The sequence below is a fragment of the Erpetoichthys calabaricus genome, chromosome 2, assembly GCF_900747795.2.
Source record: "Erpetoichthys calabaricus chromosome 2, fErpCal1.3, whole genome shotgun sequence".
Lineage (NCBI taxonomy): Eukaryota > Metazoa > Chordata > Cladistia > Polypteriformes > Polypteridae > Erpetoichthys > Erpetoichthys calabaricus.
In genome coordinates, this window is record NC_041395.2 from 3,070,451 (window position 1) to 3,090,675 (window position 20,225).

General features: G+C 43.9%; 2 protein-coding genes across 2 annotated transcripts in view; both read left to right on the forward strand.

Moving 5' to 3' along the window:
- On the forward strand, nucleotides 1-15,097 carry LOC127526856 (uncharacterized). Its single transcript, XM_051924007.1, has 8 exons — nucleotides 1-22; nucleotides 496-618; nucleotides 2,850-2,975; nucleotides 3,552-3,698; nucleotides 10,181-10,288; nucleotides 12,483-12,593; nucleotides 13,501-13,701; nucleotides 14,940-15,097. Exons 1-8 carry the CDS (start codon nucleotides 1-3, stop codon nucleotides 15,095-15,097), a joined length of 996 nt encoding a protein of 331 aa, XP_051779967.1.
- LOC127526858 (urokinase plasminogen activator surface receptor-like) overlaps nucleotides 14,760-20,225 on the forward strand; it is a 17,910-nt gene continuing 12,444 nt past the window's right edge. The window contains exons 1-4 of the mRNA XM_051924008.1: nucleotides 14,760-15,056; nucleotides 15,392-15,526; nucleotides 16,324-16,440; nucleotides 19,231-19,371. Coding sequence (XP_051779968.1) covers nucleotides 15,400-15,526; nucleotides 16,324-16,440; nucleotides 19,231-19,371 — 385 coding nt within the window. The 5' untranslated portion in view covers nucleotides 14,760-15,056; nucleotides 15,392-15,399. The remainder of the gene's footprint in view (nucleotides 15,057-15,391; nucleotides 15,527-16,323; nucleotides 16,441-19,230; nucleotides 19,372-20,225) is intronic.

The following is a 20,225-nucleotide window of genomic DNA, read 5'->3' on the forward strand; positions in this document are numbered from 1 at the left end:
ATGAGCACAGTCCACCTGAGATGTGTGGTGATGGGCACAATGTCTGTCCGTTGACCCTTTTTGTTTTTTGTGAGAGGATACGTTTCAAATAAGAATGTCAGTGTACTTGTTATGAGTACCAAATAAGATATAGCTTGAACTTAAACTACTCGGGGCTCTCATCCACCTCTGGACATTGCTAGTCAGTCATTCGAGAGATATGAGCTGATCAAGATCCCACGGCCTTTGGTGGTCATGATGGGGGGCCAACTTGTACTCTGAAGTGGCTCTTTTTGTATTTGTGCATGTTTATTCATGTCAGTGTATTTAAAGGACAGCAGATGATCTGCATTGCACAACTCGGTGGTGTGAGACCTAAGATACAGTACGTTGTGTTACTGCCTTGGAACACTTCATCACGTTAGCTGTGGAACTGCATGTTAGAGACACACCGTGTACAATCCATACCAATGTGCCTCCTCATATTGTTCTGTTTTGTTTTTGTTTTTAAACAAGGTGGTGGACAAAACAAAGGATGTGCGTCAAAAAGTGTCTGTGACAACCCTAATGGGATTGCAGGTTTTCCACTTTATCTCAATCAGTTATCTTGCTGCCAAGGAAACTACTGCAATAACCCAAGTAAGTAAAAACCTGCTACGGCCTGTGATGTTAGAAAACCGTATTGGTTACAATGAAAGTCACCAGAGGCCAAACCCTAGTCCTTGAATGAAGTCCCCCACTGAAGGTTGCCATTTGGTTTAACAATAGCAGAAGCTACAAACCCATGAAGCAGGACCCATGGATAGGAGACCCCTGAAACATGCTACCTTCTGGTATGAAACAAGGAAAGGAATGCAATTAAGACGTGTCACCTTGAGAACAAGCATCTCACTAAACAGTCCATGATAAAGCGGATGGTGAGAGGTCAACACAAGGGAAACTAACGTGCTGGTGGCGAGAGCAATCTCCTCACCTTCGGGAACACATCCTGAGGGGTAAACGTCCTTAAATTTCCAAGGATAGACATGGGATCAGAGTTGTCATATGAAGGGTTTATCACGTAGTTGTCAGTCAGGTAGTCATTGTCCAAGCCGCTACATCCTAACTACAGGGTCACGGGGGTCTGCTGGAGCCAATACCAGCCAGCACAGGGCACAAGGCAGGAACAAACCCCGGGCAGGGCGTCGGCCCACCACAGGGCACACACACATACCCACACACCAAGCACACACCAGGGACAATTTAGTATCGCCAATGCACCTAACCTGCATGTCCATGGACTGTGGGAGGAAACCCATGCTGACACAGGGAGAACATGCAAACTCCACGCAGGGAGGACCTGGGAAGTGAAACCCAGGTCTCCTAACTGCGAGGCAGCAGCGCTACCCACTGCACCACCGTGCCTCCCCTTATCACATACTTGCTTAAACTATAATGTCGTGACCCAAAATGGTTTGTGCATTGCCATTTTTAGAGTCCTGCAATTTTGTGACATACCATCATATTTAATAGGAAAGAGTTTCATTCTCTTCACAGTGGGTGGCCACAGTCAGTTTAAGCAATTGACACTGCTCTTCTGTAGGTGGTACGTCTCCATGAGGGAGCCCCTTGAATGTGACTGTCGTCATGGACTCGGTCTCAAGTGCGAAAAAAAAGTGAAGAATTGTGCACTTTGTGGATGCAGGATGTGACGCTGGGCACTCGTCTTCATTGTGAAAGTGGCCCTTTGTAGCAGAGACTTGTGCCTCCTTATTCTAGATATATGGGACAAAAACCAGCAGGTCCGTGACTACAGAAATGGAGTCAAAGCACGTAAAGCTGAAACGAAAGCCCTATTAGTGCTGTTCACTCATATTTTCGCAATATTTCTTTCTCTTACACGGATGCATGCAAAACACAAATACAAACGCTAATAATGAACGTGAAAAACCAACACATAGATTTATTAAGAGTACTTCTGAAGCCATTGCTATCCCAGAACTTTCTCTGTTGAAGGAACTTAAATGACTTCCATGTTTTTTTTCCAGTCTAACTACTATGAAGGTTAATTTTTGGGAAAATGCTTTCAGATTTCGTAATTCAAGAGTTAGCTTGTCCGTACGCGTCACCTCATCATGGCACCCGACATAAGGTTCCAGTTGAGGAGATGCCACCTTTGTAGAACCTTCATTTCTGAGCCTAATGAACGTAAAGACCCTTCATATACAGTAGCAGCCTCTTGCTCACATACACTGAAAATGGTGTCTGATGGGTTCCTATTATCCTTGCACACCTCTGTAAAGGTAACTCTAAACAGTCTATAAGAGTGAATGATTCATGTCCAACATGTTCTTTTGTGTTCCTCAAATAGACAGGAAGATACATGGATATACGGAGATGCAGCTCCTGTATCTCCATATAATCGTTTTGTTTTTTTTTTGCAAGCATGAATTTTGTGATTTCATTTCATTTATCCCCACAGTCCTTTTGTAAGTTCTGGTGTGTTGAATGAGAGCTGTGGTAGTAAGTCTCATTAATGTTTTATCTGGTGTTGTGCTATTATATTCACCAAATATGGATGGCTCTAACATAGCTGAGGCTCCCGCCACACTGCACAGAGCAGGAGGCCTTCACTTAAAAACAGCAAATCATGGAGCCAGGACAACAGTATACCAAATATACGCAAATCCCTTTGGCACGTTAAGAACATAAGCACATAAGAAATGTGACAAATGAGAGGAGGCCATTCAGCCCATCAAGCACGTATGTTTAGCTAATAGCTCAGCTGTCCCAATAGATTCTTAAAGTATATCAAGGTTTCTGCTTATTCGGTTGTTATCTTTTTTAGGCTCTCCAAATGACCAAATCTATACTTTCCTTTGAATCTGCAGACAGCATAGTCTCCTGCAACGATTGTTCTCTACAGTCTTGGCCATCATGTCCATCGGGGTCTCCATTTTGCTATCCATTTCACTTGACCTGTGCAGCAGTTCTACAACATTCTTTCTACTCCTCTGGTAAGTGCCATGAGTGGCGGGCTTTCTTTTACTCTTACTTTTAATGGCAGACAGTTAAGTCATCTACAACAAGGCACTGAATGGATTAGTGTTCTTCTTAAAACTGAGGAGGTTTGATTTTACAGAGTAAAGAGAAGACTTTGTTTAAATTTGCCAGTAAATTTCATGTGGAAAGCATCAAAAAGTGAGTACTACACCAAGTAATACAACATCCAACAATAAATGGGAGAAGCACACGTTGGGTACTCCTATGCAGCTGTCAGTGCCGTATCTGCTTTAATTTAGTTGAAATGCATGCATTTGTGTCAAAGTGAAAGAATAAAAGAGCAAACCAGAAGTGTCTGAGTCTGACCGAGACTTGGGTCATGTAAAGAAGATGTTTCTCCTGTGTCAAGACAATGGTGGGGACACCAAAGGCACATGTCTACAGTTTCAAGAGTCACTTTAGTCATTCATTGGCACATCTGAGCAGCGTGTACACGTTCAGGCTGACATGACTGTGACCAGCAGGAGAATTCAAAGCTGAAGTGATGAACGTGTTTAATCCTCACCACATATCTCTCTTTACCTTACTAGGTGAGGTTCCTGCACATTACTTTTTCACAACCTGCACGACTCTTGACCAATGTAATAAAACGTATTCATACAATACTGGATATTACGGCACAACTCAGATCTCAACATGTTGTGACTCGGACCCCTGTGACCTGGGAAGGCTTGAAGGTAAAGTGCGCCGTGATGCTTTTCATTTTTTGTTTTGTCAGCTTGCTTAATGCACCCCCAAGTGTTTCAATGTTTGTTTTATTTCTTAACATTTCCATCAATGTCAGTAAGCGGGTCTGCACTCAGGTTACTTCAGTTAGGGTACAATTAGTTAGTGGCCCCTTTTCTTTCTTTCTTAAAAATGTCAGATCTTCAAATGAAGCTTCAGTTGTAGTTTAAAATGAAACCCCCCAGTACTCCACACTAGTTAAAGGTGATATTCTGCACAGATCACACTTTCATTATAAAGCCTGACATTGTAAACTGCAATAAGAGGCAATCATTTGTGATAGAAAAGAGATGCCCACATCACACTAAACATCCCCATTTTTTTGACATAACAACAAGCAAACAAATTCCTGTATTTCATTTTGAAGACAACTCTAAAAGGGCCGCGTTTTTCCCACGAATGATCACCATGTTCACCCTGTCAAGCATCTAGTGAAGTGCCAGCTCTTAAAAGGCCTGAGAGGAGAGAGTGTGGTGTGTCCCAGAGCAAGGCTTTTTTTAAAACAGCTTAGTCCTGGAATGAAAAGATGGGCTCAGAAAATAGAGGAATGATTAGATTAGCTAGACTTTATTAACCCAGAAGGAAATTTGTTTGCAGTAAGAAGATACAAAAATATAAGGCGTTGTTACGCTGATAGAAAGAAACAAGCAAAGACACAATAGCTAACAAGCAGTGCTATTCTAAGCACCCACACTCAAGCAAACCGCAAAGAGGAAGAATCATCTTCAACTGCTCACAAATAATCATTCAGAATTCAGCAATTCCCGTCAGGCTTACTGACCAAGACGATGGGACTGGACCAGGGAGGAGTCCTTTCCTCTTCTTAACTTGGTATGGACCTTGCCAATGAGCTAGCAATTTAGAGTGGGAGGTAGGGACCAGAACCACGACTCGATCTCCTGGGTGGAATTCCTGGAGGGAAGTACCTCAGTCGTAATATCGGACCTGTGCTGCTTGTGCCTCTTCCAAGTGACTTTTAAGGAGGGGCTGAATTTTACCAAATCTATCGTGTAATTGTGTGATATATTCTAATATGTTTGTAGAGGGAAGAGCCTCTTCTTCCCATCCTTCTTTTAAAATATCCAATATGCCCCGGTGAGAACCCTGTTGAGGCTTGTGGGACTTCCCGGTACGCAAAAAGGATGAGGGGGAGGAGCTGATCCAAGTTCCTTCCATCCTCGCTGACCACCTTAAATCTCTCTACCAAACCTTCAGTTTGAGGATGATACACTGCTGTCTTTAGATGATTTATCTTAAGTAATTTGGCCATTTCCTTTAAACTCTCCAAGGTAAAAGGTGTCCCTTGGTCTGTCAGGACTTCCTTGGGGATGCCACCTCACGCAAAGACTCCTACCAATTCCCGTGCGATGGCTGTAGAAGTAGCTAAGTGCAGCAGAACATCTTCGGGGTATTTGGTAGCATAATCCATGAGAACTAAAATATACTTGTGTCCTTGGGCTAAGGGTTCTAGGGGTCCGACTAGGTCGACTCCAATTCTTTGAAATGGGACATGAATTAGGGAAATGGGAACGAGGGGAGCACGGTCCTTCCTAGGAATTTGTTGCAATTGACACTCCGGACTGGAAGTGCAAAAGTGACAAACCTCCTCATTGATTCCCGGCCAATAAAGCAAAGCTTAATCTACTCCAGAGATTTTTTGAATGCCCAAATGGCCTCCTAGGAGGTGGGCGTGTGCCAACTCACAGACCTGCTGCCGGCAGGTCCGTGGGATTAGCAGCAGCTTTTGCACCTCCCACTCATGCTCTGTTACCCGATACAAAAGGTCATTCTATAAAACAAAGTGAGGACCCTGTGGCATGGGCTGATGAGTGAGCTGGCCATTGACAAGGACAACTGCAGCTTTTGTAAACTTGAGGAAATCGTCACTTCACTTCTCCATTTTAAAAGAAGCCGGTATCTCTCTAAACTGGTACTGTAAAACAGAGAGAGGGTCAGGGCCAACCTCAAGGGGCATAGTTTTCCCCGTTCCATCTTGACATTGGTTGATGATGTATCATCTCGCGATGGTCCACGAGTTGCCACGTCACTCACGGAGGCTGCTTTGTCTCTCTTTCTGCTGGCTGGTTACACGGTGTGGAGGCAGCTTGAGATGGTTCACCTCTGTCTATAATTAGGCCCAAATTTGAATTAGGAGTGGTATGTGTCTCACCACTTTTAATTTTAGTCCAGTCCCACCCCAGTATTATTGGGAGTGGTAGATTTGGTAGGATTTCTTTAGCAATCCTCCGCAACTTATGACACAGGTGGCAGACCTATGCCAGCGGATTTCTCTGTGGACGCAGGTTATACCAGTCTTAACTTTTAACCACTGTCGCGGTAGCACAATCCGGCAGGCAACAATGGAATCGAATAAGGCTTCAGTCTTTACAATCACCACTCCTGTATGTGGTATCGTCAACGGGTTAGTCAGAGCACACCAACCTCGTCTCTCTCTCTCTCTCTCTGCATTCCCCCTCATTCCCAAGTAAGCAGCATGCCCGTGAGTCCAGGGACTTCGGAACAGGCTCCGGCTTGTAATTAGAGATTTTGGGACGTACTCCTTCTAGCGTCCGCTATGGAGCCATTCTGCCCTTGTAGATGGTGAGGCTGTCCTAGCCGTTTCAATGAGCCCTATGAGCTTGGTCATATTTTTAAATGTTCCCCAGACGGTCTGGGTGAAACTCTTCAGGAGGCTGGTGAGTAATAGGAAGCAGGCCACCTACTCCACAATTTGTAGGGCAGAATTTTGAAATGGCCTTAGTCACTGCCCTACCTCCTTCCACAGAGCCAAAGCCTGTGACTGGGTTGACCGCTCTGGATCGAAATGCCAGTCCTCTACCTTAGCCACCTGCCGATCTGGGAATGCCACATATGTAATTGAGGCCTTGGCCTTAATGGGGGGAACGGCTCTCCCCTCTGAAAGAGCATAATAAGCCCCCAATCCTGTGTGCCCCTCCTAAACACTTTCCGTGTTTTTTAGTTTGCCTGGTTATGTGTTTTGGGAGTGATGCCTGTACCTGGTCTCTCCGAACTCCGGGACGAACCACCCACTCTGAAACTCGGCCATGGTACTTCACCACCAGGTTATGTTTCAGGTCCTGTCCCCTTCTCTTGTGGGATATTATAATCCTGTCGTCTACACCACTGTCATAAACTCGACAAAGAGCCATAGCAAGGTTAGAGGCAGCCACCCGTATATTATTTCCTGGCTGCAAAATTGAAGCAAGTGATAGCACTGATGTGCACAAATCAGAGTCCAAAACAGAACTGAGGGAATAGGGGAAAGGTGGAGGCTTTTAAAGGTTAGGATAGGAAGTGACGTCAAAGGGGCCGGGACCGGAAGGGTCTTCATTCATAGGCTCGGAATCAGAAGTGACGTCAACAGGGCCAGGCGGAATTTCCCATGAACGGTCTGCAGAAAAGCAGGAAAAAGAATCAGTGCACTCCGCCACATCCCGGTCTGGCTTGGAATTGTCCTTTAAATTTGGAAGGTCTCCCGCAGTTCCTGGCAGTTCATTTTAAATGTGATAGAACTTTATTTATGTATTTATTTTCCTGGTGAGTTTTTGTGTTTTTTTTACACTTTGTACTTTTTGCAAATGATTGCATTTTTAACACTTTGCTGTTTCCTGACAATTCTTTGATTTGCTGTATTGGTACTTTTTTGCTTTGGATGATCTTGTTTTCTCCAGAAGTGTGTCTTGAGCAATTCCATTTTGCTTCATTGCTTTTGGAATACTGTTTTGTGAAGAATACATCTTTTACTTTAATAAGAGCCATATTACTAGGTGGGGTTTATTGGTTTTACCCCTCTAGTGAACCTTGTTGAAAGTGCCTTTTGGTACTTCATCCTTGGAACTTCTAGTTCACAACATTATGAGGATGTGGACAAAATGAATGCCCTGAACCAGTTTTTTAACAGATTTTCCCTTCCACGGCACCCTTCTTCCAATGTTCAGTCTCCCCACACCATCCCTACTACATCAACAACTCCTACCACATCAGCTGGAATGGCCAGTGACAAGTCCACCTTTGACCATCAGTGGCCAAGTAGAGACAACTGAGGAAGATGCACACAGGAAGAGCTTTGGGGCCAGATGGCATCAGTCCTCGAGTTCTTAAGGCCTGTGCTGACCAACCTTGTGGTGTTCTCTGTCACCTGCTCAATTTGTCCCAAAGGCCTCAGAAAGTGCCACTCAGACGAAGACTGGAGTGGAGGATGTAATTATCTATCTGCTCCACAAGGCTTATTCTCACCTAGCTGCTCTGTGAGGATTCTGTGCCTTCAATACCACCCAGCCACCCCTGTTAAGGGTTCAGCTCAGAAATATGCAGGTGGGAGAGCCTGTGGTTTTCTGATGACGAACCTGCTGGGCAGACTGCAGTTTGTGAGGCTCAAGCACTGTGTGAGCAACACTGGACCACCACAAGGAGCAGGCCTGTCTGCTTTTGTCTTCACTCTGCACACCTCTGACTACAAATACAACAGCAGGTCAGGCCACTTGCAGAGATTTTCAGATGATTCTGCACTGATGTGGGGGTATTGATAAGGGAATGAGATGAGGGAGAGGAGTCAACTGGAGAACTTTGAGAATTGTCTACAACTTAACATCAGTCAAACCAAGGAACTGGTTATTGACTTTGTTGCTCCAAAGGGTCTCTATGTCCGGTCACTATTCAAAAGACTGGATGTAGAGGTGGTCCACTCCTATGAATGCTTCAGGGTCCAAATTAATGACAGGTTGGACTGGTGTTGGAACACAGAGGATCTAGAGAATAAAGCGCAGAGACTCTTTGCTTAGTAAACTGCATTCCTTTCAGGCGGGAAGTGACGTCCTTCAGATTTTCTATAACGGTGTGATGGCCAGTGTGACGTGCTGGGCTGGTGACGTCACTTCCAGAGAGGACCACTGAATATCAACAAGCTTGTTAACAGGGTGAGCTCAGTTACAGGTGTCATTATGAACAATGCTAAACATCCGCTCTGTGCCGCCAGGCCAGCGAGTCATTCGGTAGAAGTGTGTGAGTGTGACGGGGACTCCATTCTACCAATAGCAATACACCTGGATGAGCGCCACGGGGGGACTGGGACTGACAAGTCAGAAGGTTTCATTTTTTTCAATTGTCTTCCTTTTTTAGTCATTCTGGCGTATATTCAGGCCATAGTGTGTGTGTCTATATATTTATTCATCTATTTATTTTTTTTTATTTAACGAGTTTCTGTAAAAAGCTAAATTTCCCCCTGGGACTAATGCAAATTTTAATTTAAATTTTTACATTTTTTATTTTTAGTTTTTGTTGCTGCTAATATCCTGGACACCTCCAGATGTTTTCTCGTATCCCAAGTCATGCATGTTGCGGTCATTAAAAATGTTCATGTAGCGGAGTTAAGGTGAACGCAGGTGTGTGAGTGATCATGCTGTGTGAAGCACTGGAGTCGTGTTACATCCCACCCTAACCCAGAAAGGACATGAATGAACAATCCTGAACTGGAGGGTCGGGTTACCAAGTGAATGGCTGGCATGCGGCTGACCTCAGGCTCTTACCGTATTGAAGAAGATTGGATTACATTTCAGTCAGGCGTGAGAACCGGTAGCTCTTAGTGTTCGAGTCTTAGTCAGCCATTAGGTTACAGCACCTCTGCGGTGACCTGACGGGATTGACTCTGACGTAACAGTGGGCGCTTTGGCTATCTCATTATTAAGCAATAAAGTAATAAAGTAACCCACCATGATTGATGGCAACATTGTCCTGGCTGCTCAAACAAGTGTCTTGCCCCTCCGGATGTCTGCTAGGGTGAGCAGGAGTAGCCATGACTCCAGTGCAGATGGGTCTGGTTTTCTGGGGTTACTTCTCTCGCCTACGTCAGGATCAAAGTAAAGGGGGCCGCAGGGCACACTAACAGCTGACTTGTGACTGAAGAGGAGACCCATAGTGTCCAGAGTTTGCAGTGTGCATTTGACTTTGACTGCTGTGGTTACTTTTGTGAGATTCGTCTTTACACAATCAGGCTCATCAGGTGCCTGGCACCTTCATGTCTGCTTTCCTTGAGTTGAATTTCCAGGTATTAAAGCTATAAAATGTGTTTGTTATAAAAGCTGAGATTTATTCCCTTGCACTGTATTGTCAGCTTGATTTCACTTGCCTTGCTTTTATATTTTTTCTTTTACTCCTGTAAATGTAACTCTGTGCCATAAGTAAACCTCATTAAGACTCATTTACAGGAGCACAGAGACGTGTTCAGTTAGTTCACTTGAAGCCATTCTGTATTAAATAAAGAGTACACCTGCACCTCTTCTTGTTGCATTAATTGCAATACAGTTGAATTGAATAAATGCTGGTACCGGGATGGCGCTAATCCAAGGGGGCTTAAGGATGACCAGCAATGCCCCCTTTGCTTTCACCTGCGCTGCTTTCATTTTTTTCTGTGCAGACAACTCCTTTAGCTCCCCCAATGGACTGGTGTGCTGTGCCAACAATGGCCTCTCCTGTCAGACCACCGTAAACTGTACTGGCGCTCAGGACCACTGCTTCATAACTGGTGAGCATTTTATTTGTTATTTTTAATTTTACAATTGTTGACAGCTTTTGTTTTTCTTTCTTTTTTCCGTTTAAGCTAAACTTGACCACATACAGAGAGAGCCTTCAGAAAGTACTCGGGCCCTTCACTGTTGTCTCCTTCTGTTACGTCACAACTTTGTGCTAAAACCATTGAAATTCAATGTTTCCCTAAGCCAGTGGTTCTCAAACTGTGGGGCGGCCCCCCCCCCCCCAGGTGGGCGCGAAGTAACAAAAAGGGGGGAGCGAAGATGTGAAAAAAAGAAGAAAAAAACAAGAATCGAAAATATGAAAAATCCATCTATTGAAACCAAAACAAATGAACTTAAACTACATTCTGATACTAGAAAAATAAATATAGAGTTAGATAAATGTCGATAAAAGTTAAGTAGGTATAATAAAATATGCATCTGTAATAAATCATTAATTTAAAAAATTGGCTTAGCGTGACCCCCACTGAAACTCATGCATTAGGGGGGCGCGATTAAAACTGTTATGAAAACTCGGGTCGCAAATACTTAAAGGTTGAGAAACGCTGCCCTAAGCAAACAGCACTCGATACCCCCCAGGATGACCAAAAAAACAGAATTTTAGGAATCTTTGCAAAATTATTTAAAATAAAAAATCCCATTGACACAAGGATTCAGGCCCTTCACTAGTCTGGCTCAGATGCATCCCATTCTGTTGATCATGGTTGAGATGTTTGGGGTCTGCGGTCAATTCCACTGACTGGACTGATTAGGGAAGGCGCCCACTTGTCTATAGAAGCGTAACGACAACATCTGGGAAGGCAACAAAAAGCTCTGCAGCATTAAAGTGCACATTGGCCTCCATAATTCTTAAAAGGAAGACATTTGGAACAAGCACAACCCTTCCTGGAGTTGTCTATCTGATGAACCTGAGCAATCAGAGATGAAGGACCTTAGTAAGGGAGGTGACCAAGAACTCGATGGCTGAGCTCCAGAGAACCTGTGGGGAGACGAGAGAAGCTTCAAGATGGACAACCTTCCCTACCCTAGTCTGAGCTTTATGTCAGAGGAACCAGAAAGCACATGAGATACAAGATTCTCCAGTCTGATGAAAAAAGGTGAAACTGTATGGCTTCAGTTCTAAGTGTCATGTCTGGACGAAACCAAGCACCACTCGTCACTTGCACAATGCCATTTTGACGGTGGCTGCATCATGGCGTGGGTTTGAAGGGACTGGGAGACTAAAGGGAAAGCTGAATAAAGTAAAAAGAAATATCCTCAATGAAAACCTGCTCAGAGTGTTGTGGACTTCATGTTGGGCTGAAGGTTCATCTTCCAACACAAAGCAAAGTTAGGAGAGGCTTAGGATCAACTCTACGAATGTCCTTGAGTGGCCCAACAAGAGCCCAGACTTGAACGTCTCTGGAGAGACCTGAAAATACCCGTCCACCGATGGTCTCCATCTAACCAGACAGAACCTGCGAGGATCTGCAGGGGACAACTACAGAAGATCCCCAAATCCAAGTGTGTAAAGGAGGAAGACTCCAGGCCAAAGGGGCTTCAGTGAGTTAAAGGGTCTGAATATTTGTGTCAATGTGGGATGTCAATTGTTTATTTCTAAAATTTACAAAAATTCCTAAAGTTTTTAGTTTGTTATTCTGCAGTACTGCGTGCTGTTTGATGAGGGGACAAAAAGAATTGAAATGGTTTTAGCACAAAGCTGTAACCTAACAAAAAGTGTAAAGAGTGACGGGCCGAGTACTTCTGAAGGCGCCGTTCTTCATTAGCAGGTCACGGACAAACATCATGTGGTTCTGCAGATCTTCACAAAGCCATCCCTGATGATGAGGTCTCACTGTCTGTTGATTGTAAATGTTTGGATAGAAAGCACAACTGTACATCTAAACAGCCCAGAATGCACTGCGATTCGAATGTGTTACTCATTCTTGTATGCAGTGTTTCATGTCACACTGCTACAACTTTTGAATTACGCCTTTCTAAAGGCCTTCTTGTTCTCTGAGGGATCGTCCCGTACATTAACGTCGCATGGAAGGACCTAAGAGCCCCAGCCACTGCTCTGCTGCATCACTGACTTCTTCATTTTGTCTTGAATGTATCAGAAGTGTTAATGCCTTTAAAGGCTACCAGCTGTGTTTTTCTTGTTGCAGTACTAACTATGGTTTGTATTCAAACTCTTATATTTTTCAGGTGATGGACCATATTTCCTGATGGGATGTGCCTCCCAAAGTGTTTGCGACGGATGTGAATTGCTCCCTTATCAGCTGGAGTGCTGTCAGGGGGACCTCTGCAATGTCCCTTGTAAGAAAGTTTGTTCCTCCATTGTGGTGTTTTGAAGGGTTAAGCGCCTGTCTGAGAGGACACTCCCTGGGGTAGCACTGCTGCCTTGTGATCCTTGGGGTCTCTTCTTAGCAGGGCTTGCATGTCTTCGCTGTGGGTGTTTGGACTTCTGCACACATTGGGATGATACACTGTTAGGTCAAACGCCACGACCTGATTAGGAAAACAGTTTTGAAAATGGATGGATAAAAGACATGGCCTTCTCGACATGGGAAAGCATCAAAAAAAACCAAAAAAAAAACAAATAATAACAAAAAAAAACGTTTATTATAGAACCGTCAAAATATCAGCTTGGTGCAATGTGTAGTAGTAGTATTGTATAATCCAGAGGTAGAAGTTTAACCCGTCATGAGGTTGCACATTGGAGAGCAACCAGTATGGCATTCAAGTCCTCGGAATGCCACTGCAATCTGGGAAGTAAAGAAAAAAATCAAAATACGTTAAACTTTAGTATGTGGTGTCAGGTGGAATCCAAGACAACGTTCCTGTGTCAATATCTGAGAAACCTCAGGCACTGATGGTCTCAGCCGAATGCAGCTGAGTGAGAAGAGCATCTTTATAACCAATGGGTCTCCCAAGGCACCGTCTGAGATTCGAAACTGCAGTGGTGGCCCTGCGTGGAACCAATCGACGTGTTTCATGTCACAGACCTGAGAGGAGATGACTGGCAGCTTCTGACAATGACTCCTTCTATCACTAATGTGGCCATCTTCTTCTGTATCTCCATTCATTTTCAAGCAGTCTGCTTCAATTCACAGATGCAGGGACCACAGCCAGTTCACATTTCATCATTCTTTTCTTTTCTTTTTAAATAAGTTAAAAATGATTGAATTTCCTGATCTGTAAACTTCTTCTGCCCTCATTTCAGATGTAAATTCGAATTTGACCTGCAGTTCTTGTGTGTCGGACTCCTGGGAGACGTGCCAGAATGAAACAGTCGTGTGCTCCTCCTCAGGACAGGAGTGTGCCAGCTCTTTCATGCACTTGATCTGTGAGGCTTTTTCTTTAATCTGCTCTTACTATTATGGGGTGTGTGTGTGTGTCTTCTGCGCACAGACAGAGCTTGATGGTGGGCTTAGAATCACACAGCTATACTGTGAAGCTCCTGCCGCCTGCGGGGCTCAAATTCCACTTATCAGTGGTTGTCAGTTAGCACCTCTTGGTGGTCTTGATTGCTGTAGGAATATGCAGATGTTATCATCCATACTGTAACTCCATTTCATTGTCTAGTCCACTCTAGGACGTTATAAAGAACATGTCAGTCTCTGTTGTTTGTTAAAGCTGTGAATTTCAATACTTCACAACGTTTTCACTGCAAACCAAGTATCTGATGCAGTCGGCTCTTTGTTTTCTCTTTGAAGGGCCTCAATTTAATTCAATCAGCGTTCGAAGGCACTGTGCGTCTCCAGTCTTCTGCAATATGACGATATCTATTAACTACGGCTATGGAAGTAGAGTGGAGACCTCCAAGTGTTGCCATTCTGGTCTGTGCAATACTGATGAAGGTAAGAAAGGAAGTGACAGCTTTGGCCTTTATTGTACTTTTTTGTTTTGGATGACTTTTCCTAGCAGACTGCTGACTCTTTCCAGTCATTAAAATATCAGATAGAAATTCCAAGAGATAAGGATTAGGACTCGGAAGGACTCCAGGTGCCCAACAAGCTTCTTAAGGTCACACTTCTGGGTGTGGAGGAAGTGTGGCCAAATAAGGGCCTGGAAAGGTCTATGCACCCCCTGACGGTGGCCATGCTGGAAACCAAGAGGACTACCCTCTGTTGGCACAGGGAAGAAACTGTTCTAAAAATGCTCTCTCCCCTGGTACTTCCACACTCAGGACGTCCTGGCCGCCTGCCACAATGGCTAATGGTAAACAGCAGAATTTGAGGATTAGGTGTGTTTAAGTCTCACAATTAGGACACCGGGATTCACTTTTTGGAGTTTGCATGTTTTCAAATTGTGGGTTTCCTTTCACAGTCCAGAGACAACCTGGTTAGGCGGATTGTCAATGCTAAACTGCTGCTGTGTGAGTGTGTGTGTGTGTGTGTGTGTGTGTGTGTTCATCCTGCAATGCACTGGCACCTTGTCCAAGGATTGCCCCTGCGTTCTGCCTGATGCTTGGTGGGATGGGCTGCAGACCCGATTTGAAAATGGACGGATGATATGTTTAAAGACACATTTTGAGAAATAAATTAACTGAGAGACTACTCTAAGAAGTCTCACACTGAAAAGTAATAAAAAATCCATAAGTGTTCAATGGTTTGGAATATCATTGGCAGAGTTTGTTTCATCCAAACGTCTTTTTTGTAGTCTCCATTAATGAAGCCCAAGACCCGAATGGCCTGTCATGTTGCTCTGGACAAACACGAGGCGTCTGCCAAAACAGCGTGAACTGCATTGGGAGTCAAGATCACTGCTTCATATCAGGTGTGTGGGGTGACTGTGACCAGTGGTGGGACGATATCTGAGGGGGCCACACAATAGTCCTCCTCCTCCTCCACTCATTTCTCAATCTTATGATCTTAATCCAGTCTCATTTCTTCTCATTAACAGAAGTCTTCCTATTTATATAAGTCTTGGCTTTCCTACCAGAGTTGTGCATAAAGCCATCTGGATAATTGAATAGATTATCTGTAATTGGAGAAATCAGAATTGCACAGAGTGACATTAACAGTTTAGTAGAGATGTGTACAGCCGCTCATTGCATTACTTTGCCGTCTGTTCCTGGACTCTATGATGTGTCATTACATCCTTTTTTGTAGATAATGGAATGCTTGTTTACCAGGGATGTGCTTCAAAAAGTGTCTGTGACCATCCCATAAACACGTCGGCCCTGCTTTACATATCCCTCAGCAAAGACATCTTCTGCTGTCAAGGCATGCTGTGCAACAAGCCATGTAAGTAATCAGACATTACAGCAGTAATTATGACGCATTAGTTTCGGTGGGGGTCACGCTAAGCCAATTCCTGTTCTCTTCCAATTGGATGGTAGAGAGTTATGATTAATTAACTGGTACGACAAAAACTACAAAATTCCAAATCCATTTACAGGGATTAAAGACTCAAAGAGATTGAGGACTAAAACACAACAAATGATTTGGTGTCTCAGAAGTCCAGAGTGCCACCAGGTCAATCCTTTAACCTTGTTGTGGGACTTCCACTTATTGGACAAGTTAAAGACATCCTGTTGTGTCATTTTCTAACCCACTTAATCCACATTTTCTACATTAAACTCTATGCTCAGCTCTGAAGCTTGTCCAGCTTTTATTGAGTTCTTGTTTCTGCCTCCTCAGTGTCTGCCATCCCTCCAATTTTAGTGTTCTCTGTGAATTTGACAAGTTCACTAACTGTGCCAGAAGCAAAGGCATTCATCTAAATCAGAAAAAGTAGTGGAGATTCCAAGGACAGACCCCTGACAGGCAGACCCCTGACAGGCAGACCCCTGAGGGACTCCACTCCTCTTCTCTGCACTCTTTGTCTTCTGTTGGTTGACCAACGTGGGCTCCAGTTTCGTAGGTTATCTCTGATACCCTCAGCTTCTCGTTTCAGAATTTGGTGTGGGACGACTGTGTCAAGGCCTTGTCCTTTTTACTGTAATTTTATGTACACTATGAAGACCCTCATGCATATGTTTGTAAGATGAGGTAACACAATTTTTTTTTACACATTATTATTATTTTTTTGTTCTTTGCAGATGGCAGTTTTTTTTGCAACTGTTACACTCCTGACATCCCGGGACACTGCACAAATGGATTTGTTCAATGCTACTCCCAATATTCAGCTTGTGCTTCCATACTGACATCAAACCTAAGTGAGTTTGCATTATTACGCTTGGCCCAGGTTTTGAATGGGCCCGTTTCAAACTTGATTTAAATCAGAATAGAGAAATGTTGATAAAACATACTTCATTTTTTTCTTCCCAATTATTGGTAGAACCTAAAGGAGGGTTTGTAAGTCTTATTGTCCTCAGAGTTCCTTATTTTGTTTGGCTTAGGATGAGACCTTTCAGGTATTCCTTTTATGTCAAATCCAATTCTGTTCATCAAACACAAACACAAGGAAAGGTCCAGACCTGGGGCACCCTGACACACTCCTGAAGGAAGACCTGACACCTGCCTAGTGAGGACTCACACAAAGGAGCCATATGAAGACTTCATATGGCTCATTATTGACAGGCCCTTTGTGAGGGTCCTTCACGATGTCATTATGGCATGGAATTATTATGGATGGAGGGTGCCAGATCAGGAGCTTCCTTTTGATGGCTTCTCATAGTCTTGTCTTAAGTTTTGTTTACTTCATGCAAGAGGCTTGAGGGCATTTTCGGGAAGCCCCCATATGGCATATTTTGAGTGTGCATCAATGGACAAGAAGGACACCTCCGCACAGCTGGATTGAGAAATTCATTGACTGCAGTTCAGGTCTTTGTACAAAAAGTGGAGTCGCTGCTCACAGCGGTGCCACTGATCAGGAAGTGTTGACTCTTGTGGGTGTCCTAGCAGAGTACAAATCCAAACAAATAACTCTTCTTGGATCTACAGCATGTCCTAGGCAAGGATTTTCTTCAGCAAAGAAAAATTTTAATCAAACCTCTGCTTCTAGAAGTGGAGTAATGCAGACCGTATGCAGCATCGTTGATATCATTATAGTCATATGAAAAGGCCGGGAGTAGAATTGTCTGGATTCAAGGGTAAAGAAAGGTAGTGAGATGTTTGGTGGTGAGTCAGCACAGTTTAACTGACCCAAGACAGCATGTCCCGGCGATGCCGAACAGCCATCTTTATTTGGTACAGTTTCACTTGTCACTTTCAAGAGAGTGTGTCTCCACATCTCAGACAAGGTAAGAGATTTAGCATGTGGATGGGTTCTACTCAGTCTCTTCGAGACCTCCACGGAGGAGGCAGCTTCATGGTTTGGCTTGTCTGTCATGGTGGCAACCAGGGGGTTATCTGGTGGTCATCAAGTGAGAAAAAATTAAATAAGTTAAGTTTAGGGTTGAATCCACCCAAGATAAAGTAACTAAGGTTGGGTGGCTAAAGCCAAGAAGGTTTTAATGACTTCAGAGCCAACGTGAATATCCATTGGTGAGATGAGTGTGATGAAGACATAAATAATGGCTTCTCTGCCCCGAACCTGGGGGTTAGGACATTGCAATGGCTCTTAAAGCTCTGTGCTGTAGATAGATACAGCCATGAATTTCATACTTGAGTTCCTGCTTCTGACTTACTTTAGCAAGCAAACCGTTTAACCTCCCTTTGCTCCAACCCTAAAGAATACTTGTGGAAGACCTTGGGATGTTACTTGCAGTAGAAAGGTGCTACAGTATATGAAATAATGAATCCTTGTCAGTTCAGTTGTTCTCAGCAAAAGGTTCACCTCAACCTGGTATGTCTACAGGCAGTCAGAGCACTCTGAAGACCTCCTCAACTCAACTGCTGTTGTCCCTGCTGAGGAGACAGTGAAGTAGCTACTGTCATTCAGAACATGACAAAGTGGTGTGGGCTGATGGCATATATTGAGGAAAGTGCTGGATGGAATGTGGTCACAGAATCTTGGCAGGTTAGGGTGGTGGTCCCAGGGTGACAGTAAGGTGTGTCACATCCAGATGAGGTACACATACTGTAGCCAATAGCCGAAGTTTGTATTCAGTCAGGCCAGTGGGCATTCTTTCCTGGCAGTGGAGCAATGGGTCATATCTTTGTTGAAGTTTGGAGTTGTTAATTTTTCTATATGTGCTTTGTGGACTTGCAAGAGGTTTACAGCTGTTCACCATGAGATAGAGGTGGTGCTAGAGTAAGGGATTCTATGGCCATATACAAAAGTATTTCAGAATTTGTGAGTTGCAAGCTTCGAGTCAAGGTCCTTTTCCAAAAAATAGTGGAGACAGAGAAAGAGGAGAGCCGCTTCGCCACAGACGAAAGGTGATGGGCTGATCAGTGGATTGATGAAGAAGTAGCAGGGCCTTGACCATTAGAACCATCGTTAATGACAAAGGACAAGCTAAGGCCAAAGATGAACCTCCTGATTTACCAAACAGCTTTGATGGCCTGAATCGCCTCCTCTCCTAACTGAGAACGTTTATAGTCCTGTGACAGTTTAATGGCCACCAACTGTCCACACGAAAAGCATCTAATTAAGGAAGGATGGGCAGCTAACCAGGATGTTGGCTGAATGCTTGATGTATACCATGGGGGGACACTCATGGGAAGGTCTAGGACATGTTGGAGTTTCTCCTGCTTATCGGGTAGCATAGGGGATTCTGCAGGAGAACCTGGAAATGGCTAGCAGTGATGGCACCCAGGCAGCCCTCCTCAGGTCATGGCCCTGTGACATATTGTTAGGTATTCTAGTCTCCTTTATTATTTTAAAGATCTGCCAGTCAGCCCGCTGGAGTCTCTTGAGTGCCCGGCTGGCAATGTGTGTGTGTGTGGTGGACTCCTGATTCTAGTAAACCTGAATCTAGTAAGTCGTTCCAGGAGACAGACGGCGGGGTACATTAACCCCACTTATTTAATTAAAGCTCTTCAATGATTTCCTAAAATTGCAGATGACTGATCAGTTGATGGGCCGATTGACAGATTCAGGTGTACTTTTTCATTTGCAGATGGCAATAATCTGTCAACCTTTAACATGGACTGCATCGTTGTCCAGATGTGTAACACAAGTGTCTCCATAAACTACGGCCAAGGAAGTATGACGAAGGTGACACAGTGCTGCAGCTCGGATTTGTGCAACATAGAGGCAGGTGAGCTCAGTCACGACGCGAGTGACAAACTCTTCATAATTCGTAGTCCAAAGGCGCCGAGTCTCTGGTGTTTGCCTGTGGAAGCACAGTCCCGCTTTTCATTTTGTATAAATTCATTTCTTGGGTTTACTAAAAATCCTATTTGCTGTTTAAAAATTAGCATAACAACATTTGAATTGTGTCATAACTGTCCCCCAGACTTGTATTGATTTATGTAGCTCATAGTACTGTAGTTGCTCTCTTCCAGTTATTTTTGAAATTTGAATTAATTGTTACTGCAGGACATTTTCAGTGTAGATAATATGGCTCTTCTCTGTTAGAATATTTACGTTTCTGCATGATGACACTTTTTACAGTCCATTTGTGTGGCATTTTGAAGAATGCTGTCATCACTCTGGCACCATTATTGGATGTCTTCTGTGGTGACGGTCGCAGTTTTGTGATGTTTAATGTGGCCGCACCTGTATTACCAGTAGCAGTGATTCCCGTTATCAGTCACGTGTTTGGAAATCATTGTGGCATATGATGTCATTGAGAGACCCCCGTTTAAGATGCCAGTTTTGCTCTTATTGGATCAAAGCACTTTCTATAACAAACCTTTGTCTTTCTCTCCATGGTGTTAGACCAGGGGTCCCCAACTCTGGTCCTGGAGGGCCCCAGAGGCTGCAGGTTTTCATTCTCACCCTTTTCTTAATTAGTGACCTGTTTTTGCTGCTAATTAACTTTTTTGAATTCATTTGAATTGACTTGAGGTTTTTAAGATTTGTTCCTCTGAATTGCTTCATGTCTTCCCTTAAACAGAAATGACATGTGAAGTGAGGAGGCCAACTGAAGACCAACTAAGTCAGGGCCTC